General features: G+C 48.6%; 1 protein-coding gene across 1 annotated transcript in view; it reads right to left on the reverse strand.

Annotated features, from left to right (window-relative positions):
* Window positions 1-204: 204 nt before the first annotated feature.
* The window catches only part of LOC139235310 (zinc finger protein 664-like), a 33,280-nt gene continuing 7,221 nt past the window's right edge, over window positions 205-26,263 (reverse strand). Inside the window, exon 3 of the mRNA XM_070866463.1 lies at window positions 205-1,280. Coding sequence (XP_070722564.1) covers window positions 497-919 — 423 coding nt within the window. The 5' untranslated portion in view covers window positions 920-1,280 and the 3' untranslated portion in view covers window positions 205-496. The remainder of the gene's footprint in view (window positions 1,281-26,263) is intronic.

Raw genomic sequence — 26,263 nt, forward strand, 5'->3', positions numbered from 1 at the left:
ACTTGTCTCCATTCTTGTGCCGAGAGGATTGATACACCCAGATGGGAACAACAACATTTGGGTACACTGATTCCCCACCAATTCCCATTCTGCTTCTTTCTGGTGGATATGGAGGGGCCACTGTATGTAATGAGCAAGTCAGAAAGAATTGTCAGCAAGCTCTTTCCAATTGGACATTTTATTCAGTGGAAACTTTCACACACTATTGTAGATTTTGTACCAAAGATCAATTTAGGATTAAAATAAAAGTTCATAATTTTATTGCAAACTAAAATTCTGTTGAGAGTTGCTGAATTAAGGGGTAAGATAACCCACAGTGTTTCTTAAATGGACACTGCAGCCCCGAGAACACAATCAGCAATATATCCAGATTAAAATCCAGCCCAGTTATAGGGTTATTAACATCAGCAGAGACAAACCCCAACTGTCAGAATGAACATGGTTCAGTCGGGATGTGATTAACAGCCTCAATAACAGCAGAATCCAATCCCTGCAGTCACTTGTGAACTCGCTGGTGTTTCAGCAGGATGGATGACTGAGTGAATCCCTTCCCGCATTCAAAACAGGTGAATGGCCTCTTTCCAGTGTGAACTCGCTGGTGTTTCAGCAGGTGGGTTGACTGAGTGAACCCCTTCCCACACTCATAGCAGGTGAACGGCCTCTCCCCAGTGTGAATTCGCTGGTGTTTCAGCAGGTTGGATGAACAAGTGAATCCCTTCCCACACTCCGAGCAGGTGAACGGCCTCTCCCCAGTGTGAACTCGCTGGTGAACTACAAGGTTGGATGACCCAGTGAATCCCTTCCCACACACAGGGCAGGTGAACGGCCTCTCCCCAGTGTGACTGCGTTGATGAATTTCCAGCTCAGATGGTGATCTGAATCCCTTCCCACAGTCCCCACATTTCCACGGTTTCTCCATGGTGCGGGTATCCTTGTGACTCTCCAGGTTGGACGATCAGTTGAAGCCTCGCCCACACACACAACACGTTTACAGTTTCTCCCCGCCGTGAATGGTGTGATGTTTCTTCAGGCTGTGTAACTGGTTAAAGGTCTTTCCACAGGCAGTGCACTGGAACACTCACTCGGGTGTGTGTGTCTCGGTGCTTTTCCAGTCACACAGATAGTTGAAATCTTTTCGCACAGACAGAACAGACAAACATTTCTCCTTCCACTTTCAAAGGCCGATGATATTCAGGTCCTGATGAATCGATTGACTCCGTCAGATCTTGACGCGATGTTTGGTTTGTGTTTCCTGTCTGAAAATCTCCCCTTCTAATACACTGTAAAAGGAGATAACAAAACTCATCACTGTCAGTACAAGACACAAATTTAGGATAGACACATCTAGTTTCCGTGGAACATTCTTTCCTCTCGTTTTCTTCCAAAGCTATAAATCCCTGTCCCACACATTGTCCCTCCTGCTGTGCTGAAATCCAAATCAACGCACATTTCTAGCCTGTTTCTCCTCCACTCCTAGTTTTCACCACCAATTCTGGTTGGATTCAGTTCTACACTCACTGGTTCCCCTCCCTCTCCTCCCCTGAACGTTCTGACTGTGGCTGGGTTCAGGTTGACACTCACTGGTTCCCCACCTCCCCTGAAGATGCTGAGTCTGGTTGTGTTCAGTTCCACACTCACTGGTTCCCCTCCCCTGAAGGTGCTGACTCTGGTTAGGTTCAGTTCTACACTCACTGATTCCCCACCCCTGAAGATGCTGACTCTGGCTGGGTTCAGTTCTACACTCACTGGTTCCCCTCCCCTGATAGTGTTGACTGTGGCCGGGTTCAGTTGCAGACACTGACATCATTCACTTTCTTCCTGCACCAAGATGGCCATGCATGTGCTGTGCTACTCAGTGAATCAAAATGACGGCGTGAACATGCCTTCCTGCACCAAGATGGCCGCCGTTAGGCTGGGCCTGTGACCGGGAGAAAGCCCCGAAGCTGCAACCGCCGATATTCCGTTAATTATTCCGGGCTTGCGGTGAAGCCTCCCCGGCTCCCCGGCGATCCATTACTCTGCTCCGTCCCGCCAAAAAGGAGACTTCTTAGGAGCCTGTACAAAACGTGTCTCCTCCGCCATTACACGCACCGTGCATGCTCCAAACCCAGCCAGGACCCGCGCCTGCGCACTGAGCTCCTGTAGTCTGGGTGCGGCTCATTTTCCCCTGCGGGGCATGCTGGGTACATATGACCATGAGAAATAGGAGCAGGAGTGGGCCACCCAGAACCCCGGGCCTGCTCCCCATTCAATAAGGTCATGGCTGGTCTGATCATAGGCTCAGCTCCATTCCCTGCCCGCTCCCCAGAACCCTTTACTCCCTTATCGCTCAAAAATCTGGCTATCTCCACCTTAAACATATTCAATGACCCAGACTCCACTGCTCTCTGCTGCAGAGAATTCCACAGATTTACCACCCTCCGAAAGAAGAAATTCCTCCACATCTTAGTTTTAAATAGGCTGAGGAGAAAGATTGCATTTGTGACTAGAACACGATTTACTGTGATTGCATTGGGCACTGAACCATGTTCATTCTGGCAGCTCTTGTTTGTTTCTGATTATTTTAATAACCCCTATACCTGAACATAAGAACATAAAAAATAGCAACAGGAGTAGGCCATACTGCCCCTCGAGCCTGCTCCGCCATTCAATAAGATCATGGCTGATCTGATCATAGACTCAGCTCCACTTCCCCGCCCGCTCCCCATATCCCCATATCGTTTAAGAAACTGTCCATTTCTGTCTTAAATTTATTCAATGGCCCAGCTTCCACAGTTCTCTGAGGCAGTGAAGTCTGTAGATTTACAACCCTCAGAGAAGAAATTTCTCATCTCTGTTTTAAATGGGCGGCCCCTTATTCTAAGATCATGCACTCTAATTCTAGACTCCCCATTATCAGTGGAAACATCCTCTCTGCATCCACCTTATCAAGCCCCCTCATAATCTTATACGTTTTGATAAGATCACCTTTCATTCTTCTGAATCCTCATAAGTCAAACCCTCATGCCCAGAATCAACCGAGTGAACCTTCTCTGAGCTGCCTCCAAAACAAGTATATCCTTTCATAAATATGGAAACCAAAACTGCACGCAGTATTCCAGGTGTGGCCTCACATATAGCTGTAGCAAGATTTCCCTGATTTTATACCCCATCCCTTTTGCAATAAAGGCCAAGATACCATTGGCCTTCCTGATCACTTGCTGTACCTGCATACTATCCTGTTGCGTTTCATGCACAAGTACCCCCAGGTCCCGCTGTACTGTGGTACTTTGCAATCTTTCGCCATTTAAATAATATGTTGCTCTTTGATTTTTTCTGCCAAAGTGCATGACCTCACACTTTCCAACATTATAGTCCATCTGCCAAATTTTTGTTCACTCACTTAGCCTGTCTATGTCCTTTTGAAGATTTGTTGTAACCTCCTCACACATTGCTTTTCCTTCGATCTTTGTATCATCAGCAAACTTGGCTATGTTACACTCAGTCCCTTTTCCAAGTCGTTAATATAGATTGTAAAGCTGGAGATTAATACCCTCTATAAATGTTGAATAAATGATCTTTGTTTCAAACACAGTTTGTTGAATATTTGCTTCCTCCATGATCAGAGGAGATTAATTGATGTTCTGTTATGGACTGCTCCCTTTTAGGGCTTTTTCTTAATCTAACTTATATCACTTCTCACCTCGTTCGCTTTCTAGCATATCAAACTCCAAACTTGATCCATTTGCATACATGAGTTGTGGTTGTAGTAGACTTAACTGCAGTGTCCCACTTTAAACTCAGCTAAAATCTTTTGAACCACCCCTTTATTGAACTGTCTTGCATAAGATTTGAAATCCGTTAATTTCTCGATCAGTTAACCCGTTTTTGAAACCGATTGAATATTAAAAACTCATCCACATATTTTGCACGTGATAGCCTGTGAAATATTCTGATATTTGTAATCATCATTGCCACAAATTCTGTTCCCTAGCCACCGACTCCATCCCTCTCCCCAACTTCTGTCTGAGCCTGAACCAGACTGTTCGCAACCTTGGTGACATACTTAACCCTGAAATAAGTTTTTGACCACATATCCACAAAATAACTAAGAATGCCTATTTCCACCTCTGTAACATCGCCCATCTCCGCTCATGCCTCAGCTCATCCACTGCTGAAGCCCTCATCCATGCCTTTTTTTACTTCTGGACTTGACAATTCCAATGCACTCCTCCCACATTCTGACCGACATGAACTAGTGTTGATCCAAAACTCGGCTGCCCATGTCCTAACTCGCACCAAGTCCAGCTTACCCATCACGCCTGTGCTCGCTGACCTACATTGGCTTCCAGTGAAGCAACGCCTTGATCTCAAAATTCCCGCTCACACTGCCCCCACAACACCCCCACCGACCCGCCGCTCCCGCCCATGAGATATCAGTCTTTGAGTATCCCTGATTATAATTGTTCAACCATTGGTGGCTTTTGTGGCTGTGCCTTCTGTTGCCCAGGCCTCAATTATGGAACATCCAGCCTAAACATTTCTGTCTAACCCCTGCTGTACCTGCCCGGGCAGTTTTTGATGGGATAGTGCAGAGCACATTTTTCTCTTTATCTACTCTGTGCTGTATCTTCACTCAGAGTGTTTGACGGGACAATGTAGAGTGATTTTTACTCAACATGGAACCCGTGTTGGTCCTGCCCTGGGTGTGTTTGATGGGACAGTGTAGAGGGATATTTACTCTGTATCTAACCCGTGCTTTACCTACCCTGGGAATGGTTAATGGGACAATGTAGAGGGATATTTACTCTGCATTATAACCCTTTCTGTACCTGCCGTGGAGTGGCTGATAGGACAGTGTAGAGGGAATTTACTCTGTATCTATCATTTGTGTACTTGCCCTGGGAATGTTTGCTGGGACAGTGCAGAGGGAACGTTACTCTGTTTGTACCCAGTGCTGTACGTGCCCTAGGAGTGTTTGATGGACAGTGTAGAGGGAGTTTTACTCTGTATCTAACCCGTGCTGTACCTGTGATGGGAGTGTTTGATAGATCAGTGTAGAGGGAACTTTCCTCTGTATCTAACCCGTGTTGTACCTGCCCTGGAATGCCTGGGACATTAGAGGGAGATGTACTCTGTGTCTAACCTGTACTGTACTTGCCCTGGGAACTGTATAGCGGAAGCTTTGGTCTGTATTTAATCCATGTTGTACCTGCTCTGGGAGAGTTTGATGGGACAGTGTATTGGGATCCTTACTGTGTACCTACTCATATCCGTTATACCCCTTGGAGGACGAAATGCACACTGTGACTCCGTGAGGAGCTCCTCAGCCGGAGTGACTGGAGTGCATCATCACCCCCAGCAACCAAATTTTAATTTGATTTAAGTTTACTGTCCAAAGTTTAATTGTGTTTTTTGTTGGTTATAGTGCCCCCCCCCCCCCCCCACCCCAGCTTTAATCAGGGAGCACTTGACTTACAGAGCAACAACAAAATAGTTGTGCTATACCTGCCCTGGGATTTTTTTTATTGGAACAGTGTAGAGGGAGAAATTACTCTGTAATTATCCCGTGCTGTTCCTGCCCTGGAGTGTTTGTGGGACATGTACTCCATATGTGCTGTACCAGCCCTCGTCTGTTTGTTGCGACAATGTTGAGGGAGCTTTATTCTGGATATAACCCATGCTGTAGAGAGAACATCTCTGCAGGTTGGGGCTATAAAAAGAGATCGGCCAATGGGCTCTAGGATATCGTGAGCCACCCCAACCTGCGAGAGAACATCTCCACAGGTTGGGGCTATAAAAAGAGCAGGAGCGAGCCACTGCAGCTTCAGTGTGAGCTGACACAAATGTGTGACGGCTTCGAGGTAGATGACTGGGTGACATCATCATGGCCCAAATTGCCATTTGGAGCGTGGGCAGGAGCATCGGCAGGGCCCTGGTACAGCAGAGGAACATGGAAGGTTGTGCTGGACTTGTGACGAGTGATCGGGGCAGAGGAGTGATGAGGGAGCATGCCTGAGATTTGGTGGGTGATCGTGATGGAGATTCAGCGAATGTTTGGTGCAGAGATGGGGCAGGAGATTGTGGCAGAGGCGTGGCGAGTGTTTTTTTGGAGGGGGAGCGGAGAGGGATCGTGCTGGAGGTGAAGCGAATGTTTGTGGTGGCGGAGGTGCGGCGAATGAGGGCACCGGGTGCAAAAGAGGCGAGAGCCCAGGGGCAGCACGGACCAGCCCACACTGTTATATTTGTGCACACTAGCTCCGTACAGCAAAACAGGTCTCCAGTAATCCTGATTAACCCTTGCCACTGGACCAATCCGAGCTCTGTCATGCCCGTGTCGTGGCTGGTGTGCAACGGTCACAACACGTTAAAAACAATCCACCCATAGGCATCTTCCACCTCCTCAATTGGACGTCAGAACTGGAACATTGGGTCCCTCATTGAAACATCTGTGAACTCATGTGGAAGCAAATCATCCTCGTTCGAGGGGCCGGCTATGATCATCTAACCCGTGCTTTACCTGCCCTGGGATTGTTCAGAACAGTGTCGAGGGAGCTTTATTCTGTATCTATCCCATGCTGTAGTTTCCTCTGGCACTGACTCTCAATGGGGTACAGTTCCTTTGGCACAGATTTACTGTATATTTAATTTGTGCTGTACCTATCCTGGGAGTGTTTGATAGGATAGTGTGGAGTGAGTTTTATTCATTATCTAACCAATGCAGTATCCACTCTGGAATGCATGGGACAGGTTGAGGGAGATATCCTCCATATCTCACCTTGGAATGTCTCGTGGGATAGTGTTGAGGAAGCTTTACTCTGTATCTAAGCAAGGCAAGGATATCCTTCCTGAGAGAAAGAGACCAAAACAGTGCACAGGACTCCAGGTGTGGTAAGGGAGTGAAGGGTTCTGGGGAGCGGGCAGGGAAGTGGAGCTGAGTCTATGATCAGACCAGCCATGACCTTATTGAATGGGGAGCATGCTCGAGGGTCCGAGTGGCCCACTCCTGCTCCTATTTCTCATGGTCTTATGTACCCAGCATGCCCCGCGGGGGAGAATGTGCCGCGCCCAGACTACAGGAGCTCAGTGCGCAGACGCGGGCCCTGGCTGTGTTTGGAGCATGCGTGGTGCGTGTAATGGTGGCGGCGACACGTTTTGTACAGGCTCCTCAGAAGTGTCCTTTTCAGCGGGACGGAGCGGAGAAATGGACCAGCGGAGAGTCGGGGAGACTTCATAAACAACCGGTGCCTGCTGCAAGCCCGGAATAATAACCGGAATATCGGCTGTTGCAGCTTCGAGGCTTTCTCCTGGTCATAGGCCCAGGCGAACGGCGGCCATCTTCGTGCACGAAGGCAGATTCAGCGCTCCGCTGTTTTGATTCAGTGCGTAGCAGAGCACATGTGTGGCCATCTTGGTGCAGGAACAAAGTGAATGATGTCAATGTCTGGAACTGAACCCAGCCAGAGTCAGTACTTTCAGGGGAGGGGAACCAGTGAGTGTAGAACTGAACCCAGCCAGAGTCAGTACCTTCAGGGGAGGGAAACCAGTGAGTGCAGAACTGAACCCAGCCAGAGTCAGCACCTTCAGGGGAGAGGAACCAGTGAGTGTAGAACTGAACCCAGCCAGAGTACGTACCTTCAGGGGAGGGAAACCAGTGAGTGTAGAACTGAACCCAGCCAGAGTCAGTACCTTCAGGGGAGAGGAACCAGTGAGTGTCAAACTGAACTCAGCCAGAGTCAGTACCTTCAGGGGAGGGGAACCAGTGAGTGTAGAACTGAACCCAGCCAGAGTCAGCACCTTCAGGGGAGGGGAACCAGTGAGTGTAGAACTGAACCCAGCCAGAGTCAGCACCTTCAGGGGAGGGGAACCAGTGAGTGTAGAACTCAACCCAACCAGATTCAATACCTTCAGGGGAGGGGAACCAGTGAGTGTAGAACTGAACCCAGCCACAGTCAGCACCTTAAGGGGAGGGGACAGAGGGCAACCAGTGATTGTCAATGAAATGGGATTTTAGAATCTTACTGTCGAAAGACCCTGGCAATAGTCAAAGTAGGACAGCAGTAAACCCGGTTGCCTTAGTAACAGGAGGATGGAGCTGTAATAATAAAGTACATCACAGACACTGTTCCAAGAAATCGCATGGGACAGGATGTTCGGCTGCGAGAATGTAAACCACAGTCAGCTGAGACTGCGAGATGTGCACGTCTCTGTAAATGTCACAGACATTGTGGTTGAGATGTACAAACCACACAATTCGAGCAAAGTTGTATTAATGCACTGTCAACACCATGTTTTAGAAGCAATGTTAAATGTCATGAAACCTTGCGTCAGGTCGAGCAGGTGTGTCTCTGACCAAAATAGGTCAATGTCGCTGTAAAACTGAACCCAGCCAGAGTCAGCACCTTCAGGGGAGGGGAGAGATGGGAGGGAGGGCAAGCATGGAGTATAGAACTGAACCCAGCCACAGAAGGTACCTTCAGGTTCACTCCCTGGTTGCCCTCCCGTCTGGTGTAGCAATCCCCTCAGCACGGGAATGGAGACAAGTCCAGACCAAAACTGTACGCAGTACTACAGGTGTGGTCTTACCAACGCCCTGTATAGTTGTCGCAGGACTTCCTGACTTTTATACTCCGTCCCCCTTGCAATAAAGGCCAGCATTCCATTTGCCTTCCTGATTACTTGCTGTACCTGCATACTAACTTTTTGAGTTTCATGTACAAGAAACCCCAGATCCCTCTGTATAACAGTATTTTGTAATCGTCCATTTAAATAATAATTTTCTTTTTTATTTTTCCTACCAAAGGAGATAACCTGACATTTTACCACATTATAGTCCATCTGCCAGATTTTTCCCCACTTACTGAGCCTGTCAAAATCCCTTTGTAGATTTGTTGCGTCCTCCTCACAACTTGCTTTCCCACCTATCTTTGTATCATCAGCAAATTTGGCTGCGTTACACTGGGTCCCTTCATCCAAGTCATTGATATAAATTATAAATAGTTGAGGTCCCAGCGGCACCCCACTAGTTACAGTCTGCCAACCTGAAAATGACCAATTTATCCCTACTCTGTGTTTTGGGTGTTACCCAATCCTCGATCCATGCTGATATAGTATCGACAACCCCGTGAGCTCTTAGCTTGTGCAGTAACCTTTTGTGTGGCACCTTATCGAATACTTTCTGGAAAACCAAATATACAACATCAACGGGTTGTCCTTTATCCACCCTGCTCGTTACATCTTCAAACAACTCCAGCAAATTTGTCAAACATAATTTCCCTTTCATAAAACCATGCTGACTCTGCTTGACTGCAATATGATTTTCTAAATGTCCTGCTACTACTTCCTTAATGATGGACTCCAGTATTTTCCCATTGACAGATGGTAGGCTAACTGGTCTACATACAAACATAGAAAATAGGTGCAGGAGTAGGCCATTCGGCCCTTCTAGCCTGCACCGCCATTCAATGAGTTCATGGCTGAACATGCAACTTCAGTACCTCATTCCTGCTTTCTCGCCATACCCCTTGATCCCCCTAGTAGTAAAGACGTCATCTAACTCCTTTTTGAATATATTTAGTGAATTGGCCTCAACAACTTTCTGTGGTAGAGAATTCCACAGGTTCACCACTCTCTGGGTGAAGAAGTTTCTCCTCATCTCGGTCCTAAATGACTTACCCCCTTATCCTTAGACTGTGACCCCTGGTTCTGGAACTCCCCAACATTGGGAACATTCTTCCTGCATCTAACCTGTCCAAACCCATCAGAATTTTAAATGTTTCTATGAGGTCCCCTCTCATTCTTCTGAACTCCAGTGAATACAAGCCCAGTTGATCCAGTCTTTCTTGATAGGTTAGTCCCGCCATCCCGGGAATCAGTCTGGTGAACCTTCGCTGCACTCCTTCAATAGCAAGAATGTCCTTCCTCAGGTTAGGAGACCAAAACTGTACACAATACTCCAGGTGTGGCCTCACCAATGCCCTGTACAACTGTAGCAACACCTCCCTGCCCCTGTACTCAAATCCCCTCGCTATGAAGGCCAACATGCCATTTGCTTTCTTAACCGCCTGCTGTACCTGCATGCCAACCTTCAATGACTGATGCACCATGACACCCAGGTCTCGTTGCACCTTCCCTTTTCCTAATCCGTCACCATTCAGATAATAGTCTGCCTCTCTGTTTTTACCACCAAAGTGGATAACCTCACATTTATCCACATGATACTTCATCTGCCATGCATTTGCCCACTCACCTAACCTATCCAAGTCGCTCTGCAGCCTCATAGCTCACACTGCCACCCAACTTAGTGTCATCCGCAAATTTGGAGATACTACATTTAATCTCCTCGCCTAAAACATTAATGTACAGTGTAAACAGCTGGGGCCCCAGCACAGATCCTTGCGGTTCCCCACTAGTAGTGACTCTGAAAAGTAGCCATTCTGAAAAGTCCCCATTTACTCCTACTCTTTGCTTCCTGTCTGACAACCAGTTCTCAATCCATGTCAGCACACTACCCCCAATCCCATGTGCTTTAACTTTGCACATTAATCTCTTGTGTGGGACCTTGTCGAAAGCCTTCTGAAAGTCCAAATATACCACATCAACTGGTTCTCCCTTGTCCACTCTACTGTAAACATCCTCAAAAAATTCCAGAAGATTTGTCAAGCATGATTTCCCTTTCACAAATCCATGCTGACTTGGGACCTATCATGTCACCTCTTTCCAAATGCGCTGCTATGACATCCTTAATAATTGATTCCATCATTTTACCCACTACTGAGGTCAGGCTGACCGGTCTATGATTCAGTTTTATCTCTCCCTCCTTTTTTAAAAAGTGGGGTTACATTGGCTACCCTCCACTCAATAGGAACTGATCCAGAGTCAATGGAATGTTGGAAAATGACTGTCAATGCATCCGCTATTTCCAAGGCCACCTCCTTAAGTACTCTGGGATGCAGTCCATCAGGCCCTGGGGATTTATCGGCCTTCAATCCCATCAATTTCCCCAACACAATTTCCCGACCAATAAGGATTTCCCTCAGCTCCTCCTCCTTACTCGACCCTCTGACCCCTTTTATATCCGGAAGGTTGTTGGTGTCCTCCTTAGTGAATACCAAACCAAAGTACTTGTTCAATTGATCCGCCATTTCTTTGTTCCCCGTTATGACTTCCCCTAATTCTGACTGCAGGGGAACTACGTTTGTCTTTACTAACCTTTTTCTCTTTACATATCGATAGAAACTTTTGCAATCCGTCTTAATGTTCCCTGCAAGCTTCTTCTCGTACTCCATTTTCCCTGCCATAATCAAATCCTTTGTCCTTCTCTGCTGAGTTCTAAATTTCTCCCAGTCCCCTGGTTCGCTACTATTTCTGGCCAATTTGTATGCCACTTCCTTGGCTTCAATACTATCCCTGATTTCCCTTGATAGCCACGGTTGAGCCACCTTCCCTTTTTTTTTTATTTTTATTTTTACGTCAGACAGGAGTGTACAATTGTTGTAGTTCATCCATGCAGTCTCTAAATGTCTGCCATTGCCCATCCACAGTCAACCCCTTCAGTATCATTCGGCAATCTATCCCAGCCAATTCATGCCTCATAACTTCAAAGTTACCCTTCTTTAAGTTCTGAGCCATGGTCTCTGAATTAACTGTTTCATTCTCCATCCTAATGCAGAATTCCACCATATTATGGTCACTCTTCCCCAAGGGGCCTCGCACAACGAGATTGCTAATTAATCCTCTCTCATTACACAACACCTAGTCTAAGATGGCCTCCCCCCTAGTTGGTTCCTCGACATATTAGTCTAGAAAACCATCCCTTCTGCACTCCAGGAAATCCTCCTCCACCGTATTGCTTCCAGTTTGGTTAGCCCAATCTATGTGCATATTAAAGTCACCCGTTATAACTGCTGCACCTTTATTGCATGCACCCCTAATTTCCTGTTTGATGCTCTCCCCAACATCACGACTACTGTTTGGAGGTCTGTACACAACTCCCACTAACGTTTTTTGCCCTTTGGTGTTCTGCAGCTCTACCCATATAGATTCCACATCATCCAAGCTAATGTCCTTCCTAACTATTGCATTAATCTCCTCCTTAACCAGCAGTGCTACCCCACCTCCTTTTCCTTTTATTCTATCCTTCCTGAATGTTGAATACCCCTGGATGTTGAGTTCCCAGCCCTGATCATCCTGGAGCCACGTCTCTGTAATCCCAATCACATCATATTTGTTAACATCGATTTGCACTGTTAATTCATCCACCTTATTACGGATATTCCTTGCATTAAGACACAACGCCTTCAGGCTTGTTTTATTAACACCCTTTGTCCTTTTAGAATTTTGCTGTACAGTGGTCCTTTGTTCTTTGCCTTGGGTTTCTCTGCCCTCCACTTTTACTCATCTCCTTTCTGTCTTTTGCTTTTGTCTCCTTTTTGTTTCGCTCTGTCTCCCTGCATTGGTTCCCATCCCCTTGCCATATTAGTTTAACATCTCCCCAACAGCACTAGCAAACACTCCCCCTAGGACATTGGTTCCGATCCTGCCCAGGTGCAGACCATCCGGTTTGTACTGGTCCCACCTCCCCCAGAACCGGTTCCAATGCCCCAGGAATTTGAATCCCTCCCTGCTGCACCACTGCTCAAGCCACGTATTCATCTGCGCTATCCTGCGATTCCTACTCTGACTAGCACGTGGCACTGGTAGCAATCCCGAGATTACTACTTTTGAGGTCCGACTTTTTAAATTTAGTTCCCAGCTCCTTAAATTCGTTTCGTAGGACCTCATCCTTTTTTTTACCTATGTCGTTGGTACCAATGTGCACCACAACAACTGGCTGTTCTCCCTCCCTTTTTAGAATGTCCTGCACCCACTCCGAGACATCCTTGACCCTTGCACCAGTGAGGCAACACACCATCCTGGAGTCTCGGTTGCGGCCGCAGAAATGCCTATCTACTCCCCTTACAATTGAATCCCCTATCACTATCGCTCTCCCACTCTTTTTCCTGCATTCCTGTGCAACAGAGCCAGCCACGGTGCCATGAACTTGGCTGCTGCTGCCCTCCCCTCATGAGTCATCCCCCCCCAACAGTACCCAAAGCAGTGTATCTGTTTTGCAGGGGGATGACCACAGGGGACCCCTGCACTACCTTCCTTGCACTGCTCTTCCTGCTGGTCTTCCATTCCCTATCTGGCTGTGGACCCTTCACCTGCGGTAAGACCAACTCGCTACACATGCTACTCACATCATTCTCAGCATCGTGGATGCTCCAGAGTGAATCCACCCTCAGCTCCAACTCCGCAACGCAGTCCGTCAGGAGCTGGAGGCAGATACTTTCCGCACACGTAGTCGTCAGGAACACTGGTGTCATCCCTGAGTTTCCACATGGTGCAGGAGGAGCATAACACGTGACCGAGCTGCCCTGCCATGACTTAACCCTTTGATAAGCAACAGCAATGCTAAAGTTTACTCACTGTTATAGAAGAGAAAAAAGAAAAACGACTCACCAATCACCAGCCAATCACTTACCCCCTTGGCTGTGATGTCACCTTTCTGTTTATTTCTACTCCTTTTTGCCTTCTCCCTGTAGCTGCACCGGTACGCCTCTCCACACACCTCCTCGACACTGCTCCTGACTGCCGCCGCGTTGGGCCTTTATAGGCCTCTCGCTGACCCCGGAACTCGCGCCTCTTCACATACCTCCGACACTGCTCCTGACTGCCGCTGCGTTGGGCCTTTATTGGCCTCTCGCCGACCCCGGAACTCACGCCTCTCCACGCACCTCCTCACGCTGCTCTATAGTTTACTGCTTTCTGTCTCCCTCTTTTCTTCAACAAGGATGTTACATTTGCAGTTTCCAGTCCACTGGGACCGCTCCAGAATTCAGGGAATTTTGGTAGATTACAACCAGTGCATCCACTATCTCTGCAGCCACATCTCTTAAGACCCTGGGATGCATGCCATCAGGTCCAGGGGACTTGTCCACCTTTAATTCCATTAGTTTGCTGAGTACTTTATCTCGAGTGATAGTGATTCTTTTAAGGTCCCAACCCCCAGCAATAACTCTTATCAACTATTGGGATGTTTTTAGTGTCCTCTATCGTGAAGACCGATAGAAAATATTTGTTCAAAATCTCTGCCATTTTCGTGTTTCCCATTATTAATTCTCCAGTCCCATCCTCTAAGGGACCAATGTTTACTTTAGCTACTCTCTGCAGAAGCTCTTACTGCCTGTTTTTATATTTCTTGCTAGTTTGATCTCGTATGCTATCATCTCTGTCTTTATCATTATTTTTAGTCGTCCTTTGCTGGTTTCTAAACATTTCCCAATCCTCTGGCTTTCCACTGTCCTTGGCAACATTGTATGCCTTTTTTTTCCAATTTGATACCATCCTTTACATCCTTAGTTAGCCAGGGATGGTTCATCCTTCTCTTAGCATCTTTATTTCTCTGCTGAGATTATGAAATATCTCCTTAAATGTTTCACAAAGCATTTCTACAGTCTTACCCTTTAACATATTTTCCCAGTCCACTTGGTGTCAGTGACAAGGATTGGTTTATATCAAATGGGAGGAGATTGGTGTCAGTGACTGTGGGGTTGGGTCAACCTTCTTTGACCTGACCAAGGCCTTTGACACTGTCAACCGTGAGGGATTATGGGGTGTACTTTTCAAATTCGGCTGTCCTCAAAAATTTGTCACCATCCTCCACTTGCTTGGTGATAACATGCAAGCTGTGATCCTGAGCAATGGATCCACCACAGACCCAATTCATGTACGGACCGGGGTGAAGCAAGGCTGTGTCACTGCACCCACGCTCTTCTCCATCTTCCTAGCTGCATTGCTACATCTCACTGTCAGTAAGCTTCCCGTTGGAGTGGAGATAATCTACAGAATAAATGGGAAACTGTTCAAACCTCCATCACCTTCAGACCAGATCCAAGGTCGTGCCATCCTCTGTCATTGAATTACAATATGCAGATGACGCTTGTGTCTGCGCTCACTCAGAGGACGAGCTCCAAACCATCGTCAACACATTCACCGTAGTGTCTGAGAGCATAGGCCTTACACTAAACATCTCCGTAAAAGAAAGGTGCTCTATCAACCTATCCCCACCCCACCCTGGATGATCAAAATCCATGATGAGGCCTTTGGCAAAATGGGCCATTTTTCAAAACTCGGGAGCCTACTGTCAAAAAGGGCACATATCAATGAATAGGGCCAACACCACCTTCTGTGTGCCAGCACAGCCTTTGGTCATCGAAGTCATAGAGTGTTTGAAGACCAGAACCATAAAACCGGCACAAAGCTCATGGTCTACCGAGCAGTAGTGATACCTGCCCTCAGACATGCTTCTCAGACATGGACTATGTACAGCAGCCACATCAAAGCACTGGAGAAATATCAACACTGCCTCCAGAAGATCCTGCAAATCCATTGGCAGGATAGATGCACCAACGTCTGTTCTCGCGCAGACCAACATCCTCAGCATTGTAGCATTGACCTCGCTCGATCAGCTACGATGGATGGGACACATCGTCCACATGCCCGATACGAGACTCCCAAAGCAAAGTCTCTACTTGGAGCTTCAACATGGCAAGCGAGCCCCTGGGGGCAGAGGAAACGCTTCAAGGACACCCTCAAGGCCTCCTTGAAGAAATTCAACATCCCCACCGACACCTGGGAATCCCTGGCACAAGATCGCTCAAAGTGGAAGAGAATAATCCGTGAGGGCGTCGAACACTTCGAGTCTCTCCACCTGGAGCAAGCGGAGACCAAGTGCTGACGGCGGGAGGAGCACACGACAACCCAAGCACTTCAACAAACCGGCACTTCATCCAACGTACTTTCAACCACCGTCTGTCCAACCTGCGACAGAGACTGTCGCTCCCGCATTGGACTTAACAGAGATCTGAGACCTCAATTATAATGTGGAAGCAAGTCATCCTCGACTCCAAGGGACTGCCTATGATGATGGTTGGTTTATATCAAACAGAAGGGGATTGGTGTCAGTGACTGTGGGGTTGGTTTATATCAGACAGGAGGGAATTGGTGACATGGAATCATAGCAGTTTACAACACAGAAGGAATCCATTTGGCCCACTGTGTCTGTGTGGCTGAAAAAGAGCTATCCAGCCGAATCCCACTTTCCAGCTCTTGGTTTATAGCCCTGTAGGTTACGGCACTTCCAGTGCCGATTCAAGTAGTTCGGTAAATGCGATGAGGGTTTCTGCCTCTACTGTTCTTTCAGGCAGTAAGTTCCAGACTCTGGAGGTTATCCTAGGACTGTGTAAAACACTAGTTAGACCACACCTAGAGTATTCGCACAGTTCTGGTCACCACAGTGCAGGAAATGTGTGATTGCACTGGAGAGGGTACAGATGAGATTTACAAGGATGTTGCCTGGACTGAAGAATTTTAGCTGAAGAATTTTAGATGGGCTGATGTTATTTTCTTTGGAATAGAGGAGGCTGAGGATAGAATTGCGTACAAAATTATGGAGGGTCCCAGATGGAGTGGATAGGAAGGACATAAGAACATGAGGACAAATAAATAGGAGTAGGCCATCGGACCCCTCGAGCCCACTCCGCCATTCAATATCATGGCTGATCTGATCTTGGTCCCAATTCCACTTCCATGCCCTCTCGCATAAACCGTTGACTTCTTTATCTCTCAAAAATCTGTCTATCTCCACCTTAAATATGTTCAATGACCCAGCCTCCACAGTTCGCTGGGGCAGAGAATTCCAAAGATTCACGACCCTCTGGGAGAGAAATTCTTCCTCATTTCCATTTTAAATGGACAACCCCTTATTCTGAAACTATGCACCCTAGTTCTAGTTTCCCTCACGAGGGGAAACATCCTCTCTGCATCTACCCTGTCAAGCCCCCTCAGCATCTTATACATTTCAATATCACCTCTCTTTCTAAACTCCAATGAGTACAGGCTCAACCTATCTTCATATGACAACCCCTTCATCTCAGGAATCAACCTTGTGAACCTTCTCTGAACTGCCTTGTGAACCTTCTCTGAATTGACCTATTTCCCTTCGCAGAGAGGTCAATAACCAGGGGGCACAGATTTAAAGTAATTGGTAGAAGGATTAGAGGGGAGTTGAGCAGAATCTTTTCACCCAGAGGGTGGTGGGGGTCTGGAACTCACTGCCTGAAAGGGTGGTAGAGGCAGAAACCCTCACCACATTTGAAACATACAAGGCTGTGGAGCAAGAGCTGGAAAGTGGGATTAGGCTGGATAGCTCTTTTTCGACCGGTACAGACACAGTGGGCCGAATGGCCTCCTTCTGTGCTGTAAATGTCTATGATTCTGTGGTCGTTGAAATCCCTGACTATTGCTGCCCTATTGGTTTTGGACTTCTCAGAAACATTCCTCCATATTTGCTTTTCCATCTCCCTCTGACTGTTTATAGTACACTCCCAACATTGTGATTGCCCCGCTTTTGTTTATCAGTTCAACACATATGGCCTCATTTGATGATCCTTCCAACATCTCATCCCTCCTCACTGCTGTAACAACACCTCAGCTCATCTGCCTTATCCCCTAGACTTCTTGCATTGAAGTATATCCCATTAAGCACGGCCAAACTCCTTTGTTGTCGATTTTCTAGCCTTTGTTTCCTCTGCCTTCCAAACTCATTTACGAATTTTCTGCTCCCATTTCCAAGCTTTGCTTCTCTTCCTCCTGAATATACACTCGGGTTCCCATCCCCCTGCCAAGAAAGTTTAAACCCTCCCCAACAGCATTAGCAAACCCCCGGGAGGACAATGGTCGGGGCCCTGTTGAGGTGTGACCTTATCCGGCTTGTACAGTCCCCAGCCCCTCAGGAATCTGTCTGTTCACGCTCGCCCCTCAGAATGTCCTGCAGCCTCTCAATGATATCCTTGACCCTGGCACCAGGAAGACAACCGACCATCCTGGAGTTATGTCGGTGGCCGCAAAAAGGCCTGTCTGTTCCTGTAACTATTGAAACCCCTTTCAATATTGCCTACCTGACCTTGCCCTTGCCCCCGTTCCGTACAGTTGAGCCACCCATGATGCCTTGGACTTGGCTCTGGCTGTACTCCCTGAGGAACCACCAGTACAGAGAGTGAGATGCACTGAGAGGTGTCCTGCACTACCTGCCTGGTCCTCCATGTCTGTCTGGGCAGTCACCCATTCCCTCTCTGCCTGCACACTCTTATGCTGCGAGGTGACGACCCCCTGAAAGGTGCTATCCACGTAGCTCTCAGCCTCGCGCATGCAGTGACACTCGCTGCTGCTCAAGCTCCGAAACTCGGAGATCGAGCTCCTCCAGATGACGACACTTATTGCACATGTACTTGACCAGGGCACGAGAAGCGTGGTTGTTCCACAATGACAGGGTTTCAACTGTTTAAACAAAAACAACTCCACTGTTATTCCCTGAAATAATCCCCGCTGCCCGGCCTGAATGAATCCATGTCATTCCCAAACGCTGCAATGTTTGCTCCACCTCACAGGGTTCCATCTCTTTAAATGCACTCTCCCAGCCAAAGTGCCTCCCCCAGCCAAAGTGCCTTGCCCAGTCCCAATATATGCCTCCCCCAGCCAAAGTGCCTTGCCCAGTCCCAATATATGCCTCCCCCAGCCAAAGTGCCTTGCCCAGTCCCAATATATGCCTCCCCCAGCCAAAGTGCCTTGCCCAATCCCAATATATGCCTCCCCCAGCCAAAGTGCCTCCCCCAGCCGAAGTCCCTTACGCCAGTCCCAGTGCATATTTCCCCCAGCCGAAGTGCCTTGCCCCAGTCCATTCCTCCCCCAGCTGAAGTGCCTAACTCCAGTCCCAGTACATGCCTCCCCCAGTCCTGTTTCGCAGCACCACCTGCATGGAATGATTCAGGGGGGAAGGGGGGGCTAGACAGTGGGCGGAGCTTATCACCTGTCAGTCACAAAGTGCAGAACCAATAGTTCCCTTGGGTTAATAAACCCCGGGGGGGCGGGGGGTTACTCAGCCCGAGTGCAGACCCAGGCCCGAGTGACAACACTCGGGCACTATCTGCTTCACACACACCCAGGCCACGAATCACAGCCCACAGGCCCAGTGTTCACCCTGCGGTTCCAGGCCCAGCACACCCTATTGGGCCAGCACAAAAGACCCAGTATAAACCAAGACAGGGTCTAGTGTAATATAAACCGAGACATGGTCTAGTGTAATATAAACAGAGACAGGGTCTAGTGGAATATAAAGAGAGACAGGGTCTAGTGTAATATAAACAGAGACAGGGTCCAGTGTAATATAAAGAGAGAGAGGGTCCAGTGTAATATAAACAGAGACAGGGTCCAGTGTAATATAAACAGAGACAGGGTCCAGTGTAATATAAACAGAGACAGGGTCTGGTGCACTAATAACTGACACAAGGCCTAGTTTTACACTAGAAACAAATCTTTAATATTGAAAGAACTTTTTGGCAATAATAATTGAAAGAGGTGATAGTGTCACACTAACAGAAGCCTTCAACACTTTAACAATACCAGAAACATTCTCTATAGAATACAAGAGATACAATCTACAGTTATAATAATAGAGGTGTGCACTAGAACTGGAACTACAGGGGCAGGTTATTTTCAGGTCTAATGTAACAATTCCAGAGACAGGGTCTGGAGTAATAACAGCAAATGCATGGCCCACTGTGAGAGTAACAAAGACAGTGTTTGATCCAATAATAACAGAGGCAGACTCTAGTGTAATACTGAACACAATGCTGGCTCGAGTGTGATGATCACACAGGCAGTGTCTAGTGCAACAAAACAAAGATTGGGTCTCCTCTAATAGTGTGTGCAAGTCAGGGCCTATTGCTATAACCTCATTCACCCATCCCCCTGTGCTCACTGACCTACATTGGCTCCTGGTTAAGCAACGCCTCGATTTTAAAATTCTAATCTTTGGTTTCAAAACTCTCCATGGCCTCGCCCCTCCCTATCTCTAATCTCTTACAGACCCACCACCCTCCGAGTTTCCTGTACTCCTCCAAATCGGTCCTTGCCCATCCCTGATTTTAATCGCCCCACCATTGGTGGCCGTGTCTTCAGCTGTCGAAGCTCTAAGCTCTGGAATTCCCCCCTAAACCTCCACCTCCTCTTTCAAGGTTCTTTTTAAAAACTACCTCTTCGATCAACCTTTTGGGAATTTGTCCTGATATCTTTCTCTGTGGCTCTGTGTCAAAAATGTTTTCTTATTGATATCGATCGTGTTAAGCGCCGTGAGATGTTTCATTGCATTAAAGGCGCTATATTAATGTAAGTTCTGGTTGTTTTCTTGTTGTAACAAATGCTTTGCCGAATGTCTGATAAGAGAGTCAAGGCCCACTGCAGTATGAATGTGTGGGTCAGTGTAATAACACCGGCACGGTCTAGTGTAACGGGAACAGGGAACAGACCCTGTCAGCCTTGGCTCAGTGGTAACACTCTCGGCCGAGTGAGGGTTCAATTCCCAATCCAGAGCCCGAGCACATCATCTAGGCCCAGACTCCAGGTGTCAGTACAGAGGGAGTGCTGCACTGTCAGAGGTGCCGTCTTTCAGATGAGACATTAAACCGATGCCCTGTCTAGATTTTAAGTTGGATGTAAAAGATCCCACGGCCACGATTCAGAGGAAGAACAGGCGGAGTTCACCCCGGTGTCCTGGGTAATGTGTATCCCTCAACTTACATCACTGAGAACGGATTGTCTTGTCATCATTACATGGCTGTTTGTGGGATCCTGCTGTGCACAAATTGGCTGCTGCATTTCCTACATTCTATCTCCTCCCCAAATCCTTTACCCCTGGGCCCCCTCCTTCACCCCTACTCCCGGCCCCTCTTGTGTCTTGAATTGCCTTCACTGTAATGGAAACTGACAATTTTAACTGGTCAGGATTTGAACGATATTTACAACAGATTTGAGATGTTCTGAGAGTCAGTATCTTTCTCTATTCTGCCCACTCGAGGAGTTGGATGACCAACTTTCTCCTGTGAATATAGAGCTGGAGTATTGGGTCGTGATGTAATCACTAGTTCATCCTGTTGACTCTAAATATTGACTGTGGTGGTTTCAAACACCGGATAATCAAGCTCAGAACACCAGACTGACTTTTACTGACGTTATTAACAGCACTGCAAACATACAGACAGTATAGTTACCGGATCCGGAGAACAGGGATAATGGAGTGGGTTCCCAGGGCTCCTCTCCTCAGGTGTGTCTAACAAGCTGCGGATACACTGGCGATATTTATACTGAACTGGTTTGCTACATTCCAGATCTGACCCTGCTCAAACCATAACCACAAGGATATCGGTGCATGGTTCTGCCTGTGACCACAGGGCTGTGTCACTGTCACACACAGATACCGTTTCCTTGTTTCATATCTCCATACAAACACCATCACTTCACACATCCCCTTTCTACACAATTACAGCCGACATGAGCCACATTAAACTACACAAACATTTCATAATAGCAAAGGTTAAACTGGGATAAATGTTCAGTTATTTTCTGTTCAGGCAAAATGCAGAACAATCCAGCAGCTCACCGGCACCTTAACAGCGTCTCATCGGCCGACAGACTTTCATTAAGTCGGGGCCGTCGGGCTGGTGGGGGGGCGCGAGGATCCGGGGGGGGGGGGGGGGGCGCGAGGGTCCGGGGGGGGCGCGAAGGGTCTGTCTGTGGGGAGGAGGAGGAGGAGGAGGGGGGGGGGGGGGGGGAGGAGGAGGAGGAGGAGGGGCGGTCCGGGGAGGAAGGGGCGCTGCGCGTGGAGGGGGAGGGGCGGTGCGCGATGAGGCGGTGCGCGAGGAGGGGGAGGGGCGGTCCGCGAATAGTGGGAGGGGATATCACGTTTCTCGAGGTGGTCACCCCGCAGCTTAAGAATGTGCAGGCAGATAGGGATTGGGTGACTCCTGGACAGAAGAGGAGGACTAAGCAGGTAGTGCAGGAGTCCCCTGAGTCCATCTCGCTCTCCAACTGGTTCTCTGTTCTGAGTACCAGTGAAGACGATGGTGGCTCTGGGGAGTGCAGCCAGAACCAAGTCCACGGCACCACGGGTGTCTCAGCTGCACGGGGGTGGGGGAGGAAGAAGAATGGAAGAGCACTGGTAATAGGGGATACAATAGTCAGGGAGCAGACAGGTGTTTCTGCGGCCGCAGACGTGACTCCAGGATGGTATGTTGCCTCCCTGGTGCCAGAGTCAAGGATGTCACCGAGCAGCTGCAGGGCATTCTGGGGAGAGAGGGTGATCAGCCGGAGGTTGTGTTCCATATCGGGACCAATGACATGGATAGAGGAAACTAACAATATTCCGATAGTGGATAGTCAAGGGGCTATAGGGTGGGGGAGGAACTTAACACAATTACAATCACTAAGGTGGTGGTACTCAGTAAGATAATGGGACTGAAGGCAGATAAATCCCCTGGACCTGATGGATTACATCCTAGGGTCTTAAGAGAAGTAGCGGCGGGGATTGTGGATGCATTGGTTGTAATTTACCAAAATTCCCTGGATTCTGGGGAGGTCCCATCAAATTGGAAAATTGCAAATGTAACGCCCCTTTTTAAAAAAGAAGGCAGACAAAAAGCAGGAAACTATAGACCAGTTAGCATAAACATCTGTGGTTAGGAAAATGTTGGAGTCCATTATTAAAATAGCAGTTGCAGGACATTTGGAAAAGCAAAATTCAGTCAGGCAGAGTCAGCATGGATTTATGAAGCGGAAGTCATGTTTGACAAATTTGCTGGAGTTATTTGGGGATGTAACGAACAGGGTGGATAAAGGGGAACCAGTGGATGTGGTGTATTTGAATTTCCAGAAGGCATTTGACAATGTGCCACATAAAAGGTTAGAGATAGGGAGGGGCGAGGCCATGGAGAGTTTGAAAACAAAGATTAGAATTTTAAAATCGAGGCGTTGCTTAACCAGGAGCCAATGTAGGTCAGTGAGCACAGGGGGATGGGTGAATGAGGTTATAGCAATAGGCCCCGACTTGCACACACTATTAGAGGAGACCCAATCTTTGTTTTGTTGCACTGGACACTGCCTGTGTGACCATCACACTCGATCCAGCATTGTGTTCAGTATTACACGAGAATCTGCCTCTGTTATTATTGGATCAAACACTGTCTTTGTTACTCTCAAAGTGGGCCATGCATTTGCTGTTATTACTCCAGACCCTGTCTCTGGAATTGTTACATTAGACCTGAAAATAACCTGCCCCTGTAGTTCCAGTTCTAGTGCACACCTCTATTATTATAACTGTAAATCGTGTCTCTGTTGTATTCTATATAGAGTATGTTTCTGGTATTGTTAAAGTGTTAAAGGCTTCTGTTAGAGATGATAGTATCACACTTTGTTATTATTGCAAAAACGCTGTTTCAATTATTAAATACTTGTTTATAGTGTAAAACTAGGCCTTGTCTCCGTTTGTGTTACGCCGGACCCGGTCTCCGTTTGTGTTACGCCGGACCCGGTCTCCGTTTGTGTTTCGCCGGACCCTGGGTCTTTTGTGCTGCCTAATAGCGTGAGCCCAGGCTGGCCCAATAGCGTGTGCCCGGGCTGGAACCGGTGGTGCAAACACGGGGCCTGCGGGCTGTGATTCGAGGCCTGGGACCGAGCCCGGGTGTGTGTGTGTAACGGACCGAGCCCGGGTGTGTGTGTAACGGATGGTGCGGAGTGTTGTCTCTCGAGCCTGGGCCCGCGCTCGGGCTGCGTGACCCCCCCGGGGTTTATTAACGCAGGGAACTATTTGTTCTGCACTTTTCTGATGGACAGGCGACAAGCCCCGCCCCCTCTAAACCCGAACCATTCCATGCAGGTGGTGCTGAGAAACAGGACTGGGGTAAGGCACTTCGGCTGGGGGAGGCATATACTGGGACTGGGGTAAGGCACTTCGGCTGGGGAAGGCATATACTGGGAGTGGGGTAAACACTTCTGCTGGGGTAGGTATGCTTGAGCATGGGATTTCAGAGCTTGAGCAGCAGCGAGTGTTACTTCATCCGCGAGGCTGAGAGCTACGTGGATAGCACCTTTCAGGGGGTCGTCACCTCGCAGCATAAGAGTGTGCAGGCAGAGAGGGAATGGGTGACTGCCCAGACAGGCATGGAGGACCAGGCAGGTAGTGCAGGACACCTCTCAGTGCATCTCACTCTCTGTACTGGTGGTTCCTCAGGGAGTACAGCCAGAGCCAAGTCCAAGGCATCATGGGTGGCTCAACTGTAAAGGGGGGGCAGTGGGAAGGGGAAGGTCAGAGATACGGAGGTGTGTAGGTGCTGGAGGAGGTTAGAGGGATAGGGAGGGTGTAAAAGCTGGAGGAGGTTACAGAGGGGGAGGATTGTAATGCTGGAGAGGGTTACAGAGATAGGGAGAGGTGTAGGACCTGCAGGAGGTTAGAGATAGGGCGGGGTTTAGGGCTGGAGTAGATTACAGAGATAGGGAGGGATGTAGGGGCTGGAGGTTACAGAGATAGGGAGTGGTTTAGGGCTGGAGAAGCTTTGAGAGATCAGATGAGTGTAAGGGCTGGAGGAGGTTAGAGATAGAGATGTTTGTAGGGTCTGGAGGAGGTTACAGATATCGGGAGGGTTGTAGGGCTGCAGCTGGTTACGGAGATAGGGAGGTGTGCAGTGCTGGATGAGGTTACAGAGATAGGAAGGGGCTGGAGGAGATTGCAGAGATAGGGAAGGTTCTGGTATTGGAGGTGGTTATGGAGATAGGGAGGGGAGTAGGGGCTGTAGGTTAGAGAGAGAGGCAGGGGTGTAGGAGCTGGACGAAGTTACAGAGATAGGGAGGGGTTCTGGGGCTGGACGAGGTTAGAGATAGGGAGGAATGAAGGGGATGGAGGAGGTTAGAGATTGGGAGGGGTGTAGGGGCTGGAGGATGTTACAGATATCGGGAGGGGTGTAGGGGCTGGAGGAGGTTGCAGAGATTGGGAGGGGTGTAGGGGCTCGAGGAGGTTACAGAGAAAGGGAGGGTTGTCGGGCTGGAGGTGGTTACGGAGATAGGGAGGGGTGTAGGGGCTGGAGGAGGTTAGAGATCGTGACAGGTATCGGTCTGGAGGAGGTTACAGAGATAGGGAGGGATGTAGGGGCAGGAGGGAGGTTACAGAGAAAGGGAGGGGTGTAGGGGCAGGAGGGAGGTTACAGAGAAAGGGAAGGGTGTAGGGGCTGGAGGAAATTAGAGATAGGAAAGGGGTCAGGGCTGGAGGAGGTTCGAGATAAGGAGGGGTGTAGGGTTGGAGGAGGTTACGGAAATAAGCAGGTGCTGAAGGAGGTTGCAGAGATATGGAGGGGTGTAGGGGCTGGAGGAGTTTACAGAGATAGGGATGGGTGTAGGGGCTGGAGGAGGTTACAGACATAGGGAGGGGTGTCGGGGCTGGAGGAGGTTAGAGAGATATGGAGGAGTGTAGGGCGGGAGGAGGTTAGAGAGATATGGAGGAATGTAGGGCGGGAGGAGGTTAGAGAGATATGGAGGAGTGTAGGGCTGGAAGAGCTTACAGAGATAGGGAGGGTTGTAGGGGCTGGAGGTTGTTACAAGGATAGGGAGGGTTGTCGGGGCTGGAGGTGGTTGCAGAGATTGGGAGTGGTGTAGGGGCTTGAGGAGGTTACACGGATAGGAAGAGGTGTAGTGCTGAAGGAGGTTACAGAGATGGGGAGGGGTGTAGGGGCTGGAGGAGGTTACAGAGATAAGGAGGGGTGTAGGGTTGGAGGAGGTTACAGATATAGGGAGTGGAAAACGGGCTGGAGGAGGTTAGAGAGAGAACGAGGGTTGCAGGGCTACAGGTTGTTACGGAGTTAGGGATGGGTGTAGTGGCTGGACGAGGTTACAGAGATAAGGAGGGGTTTCGGGCTGGAGGAGGTTAGAGATAAGGAGGAGTGTAGGGTTGGAGGAGGTTACAGAGATAGGGAGGGGTGTAGGGGCTGGAGGACATTACAGAGATAGAGAGGGGTTTAGGACTGGAGGAGGTTAGAGAGTTCAGGACGAGTGTAGAGACCGGAGGACGTTAGAGATAGGGAGGGTTGTAGGGGCTGGAGGAAGTTAGAGAGAGAGGGAGGGATGTAGGGCTGGAGGAGGTTACAGAGAGAGGGAGGGGTGTAGAGCTGGAGGAGGTTAGAGATAGGTAGGGTTGTAGGTGCTGGAGGAGGGTACAGAGAGAGGGAGGGGTGTAGGGCTGGAGGGGGTTACAAAGATAGGGAGGGATATAGGGGCTGGAGGAGACTACAGAGATAGGGAGGGTTGTAGGAACTGGAGGTGGTTACAGAGAGATGGAGGGGTGTAGGCGCTGGAGGGGATTACA

The sequence above is a fragment of the Pristiophorus japonicus genome, chromosome 23, assembly GCF_044704955.1.
Source record: "Pristiophorus japonicus isolate sPriJap1 chromosome 23, sPriJap1.hap1, whole genome shotgun sequence".
NCBI classification, from domain to species: Eukaryota; Metazoa; Chordata; class Chondrichthyes; family Pristiophoridae; genus Pristiophorus; species Pristiophorus japonicus.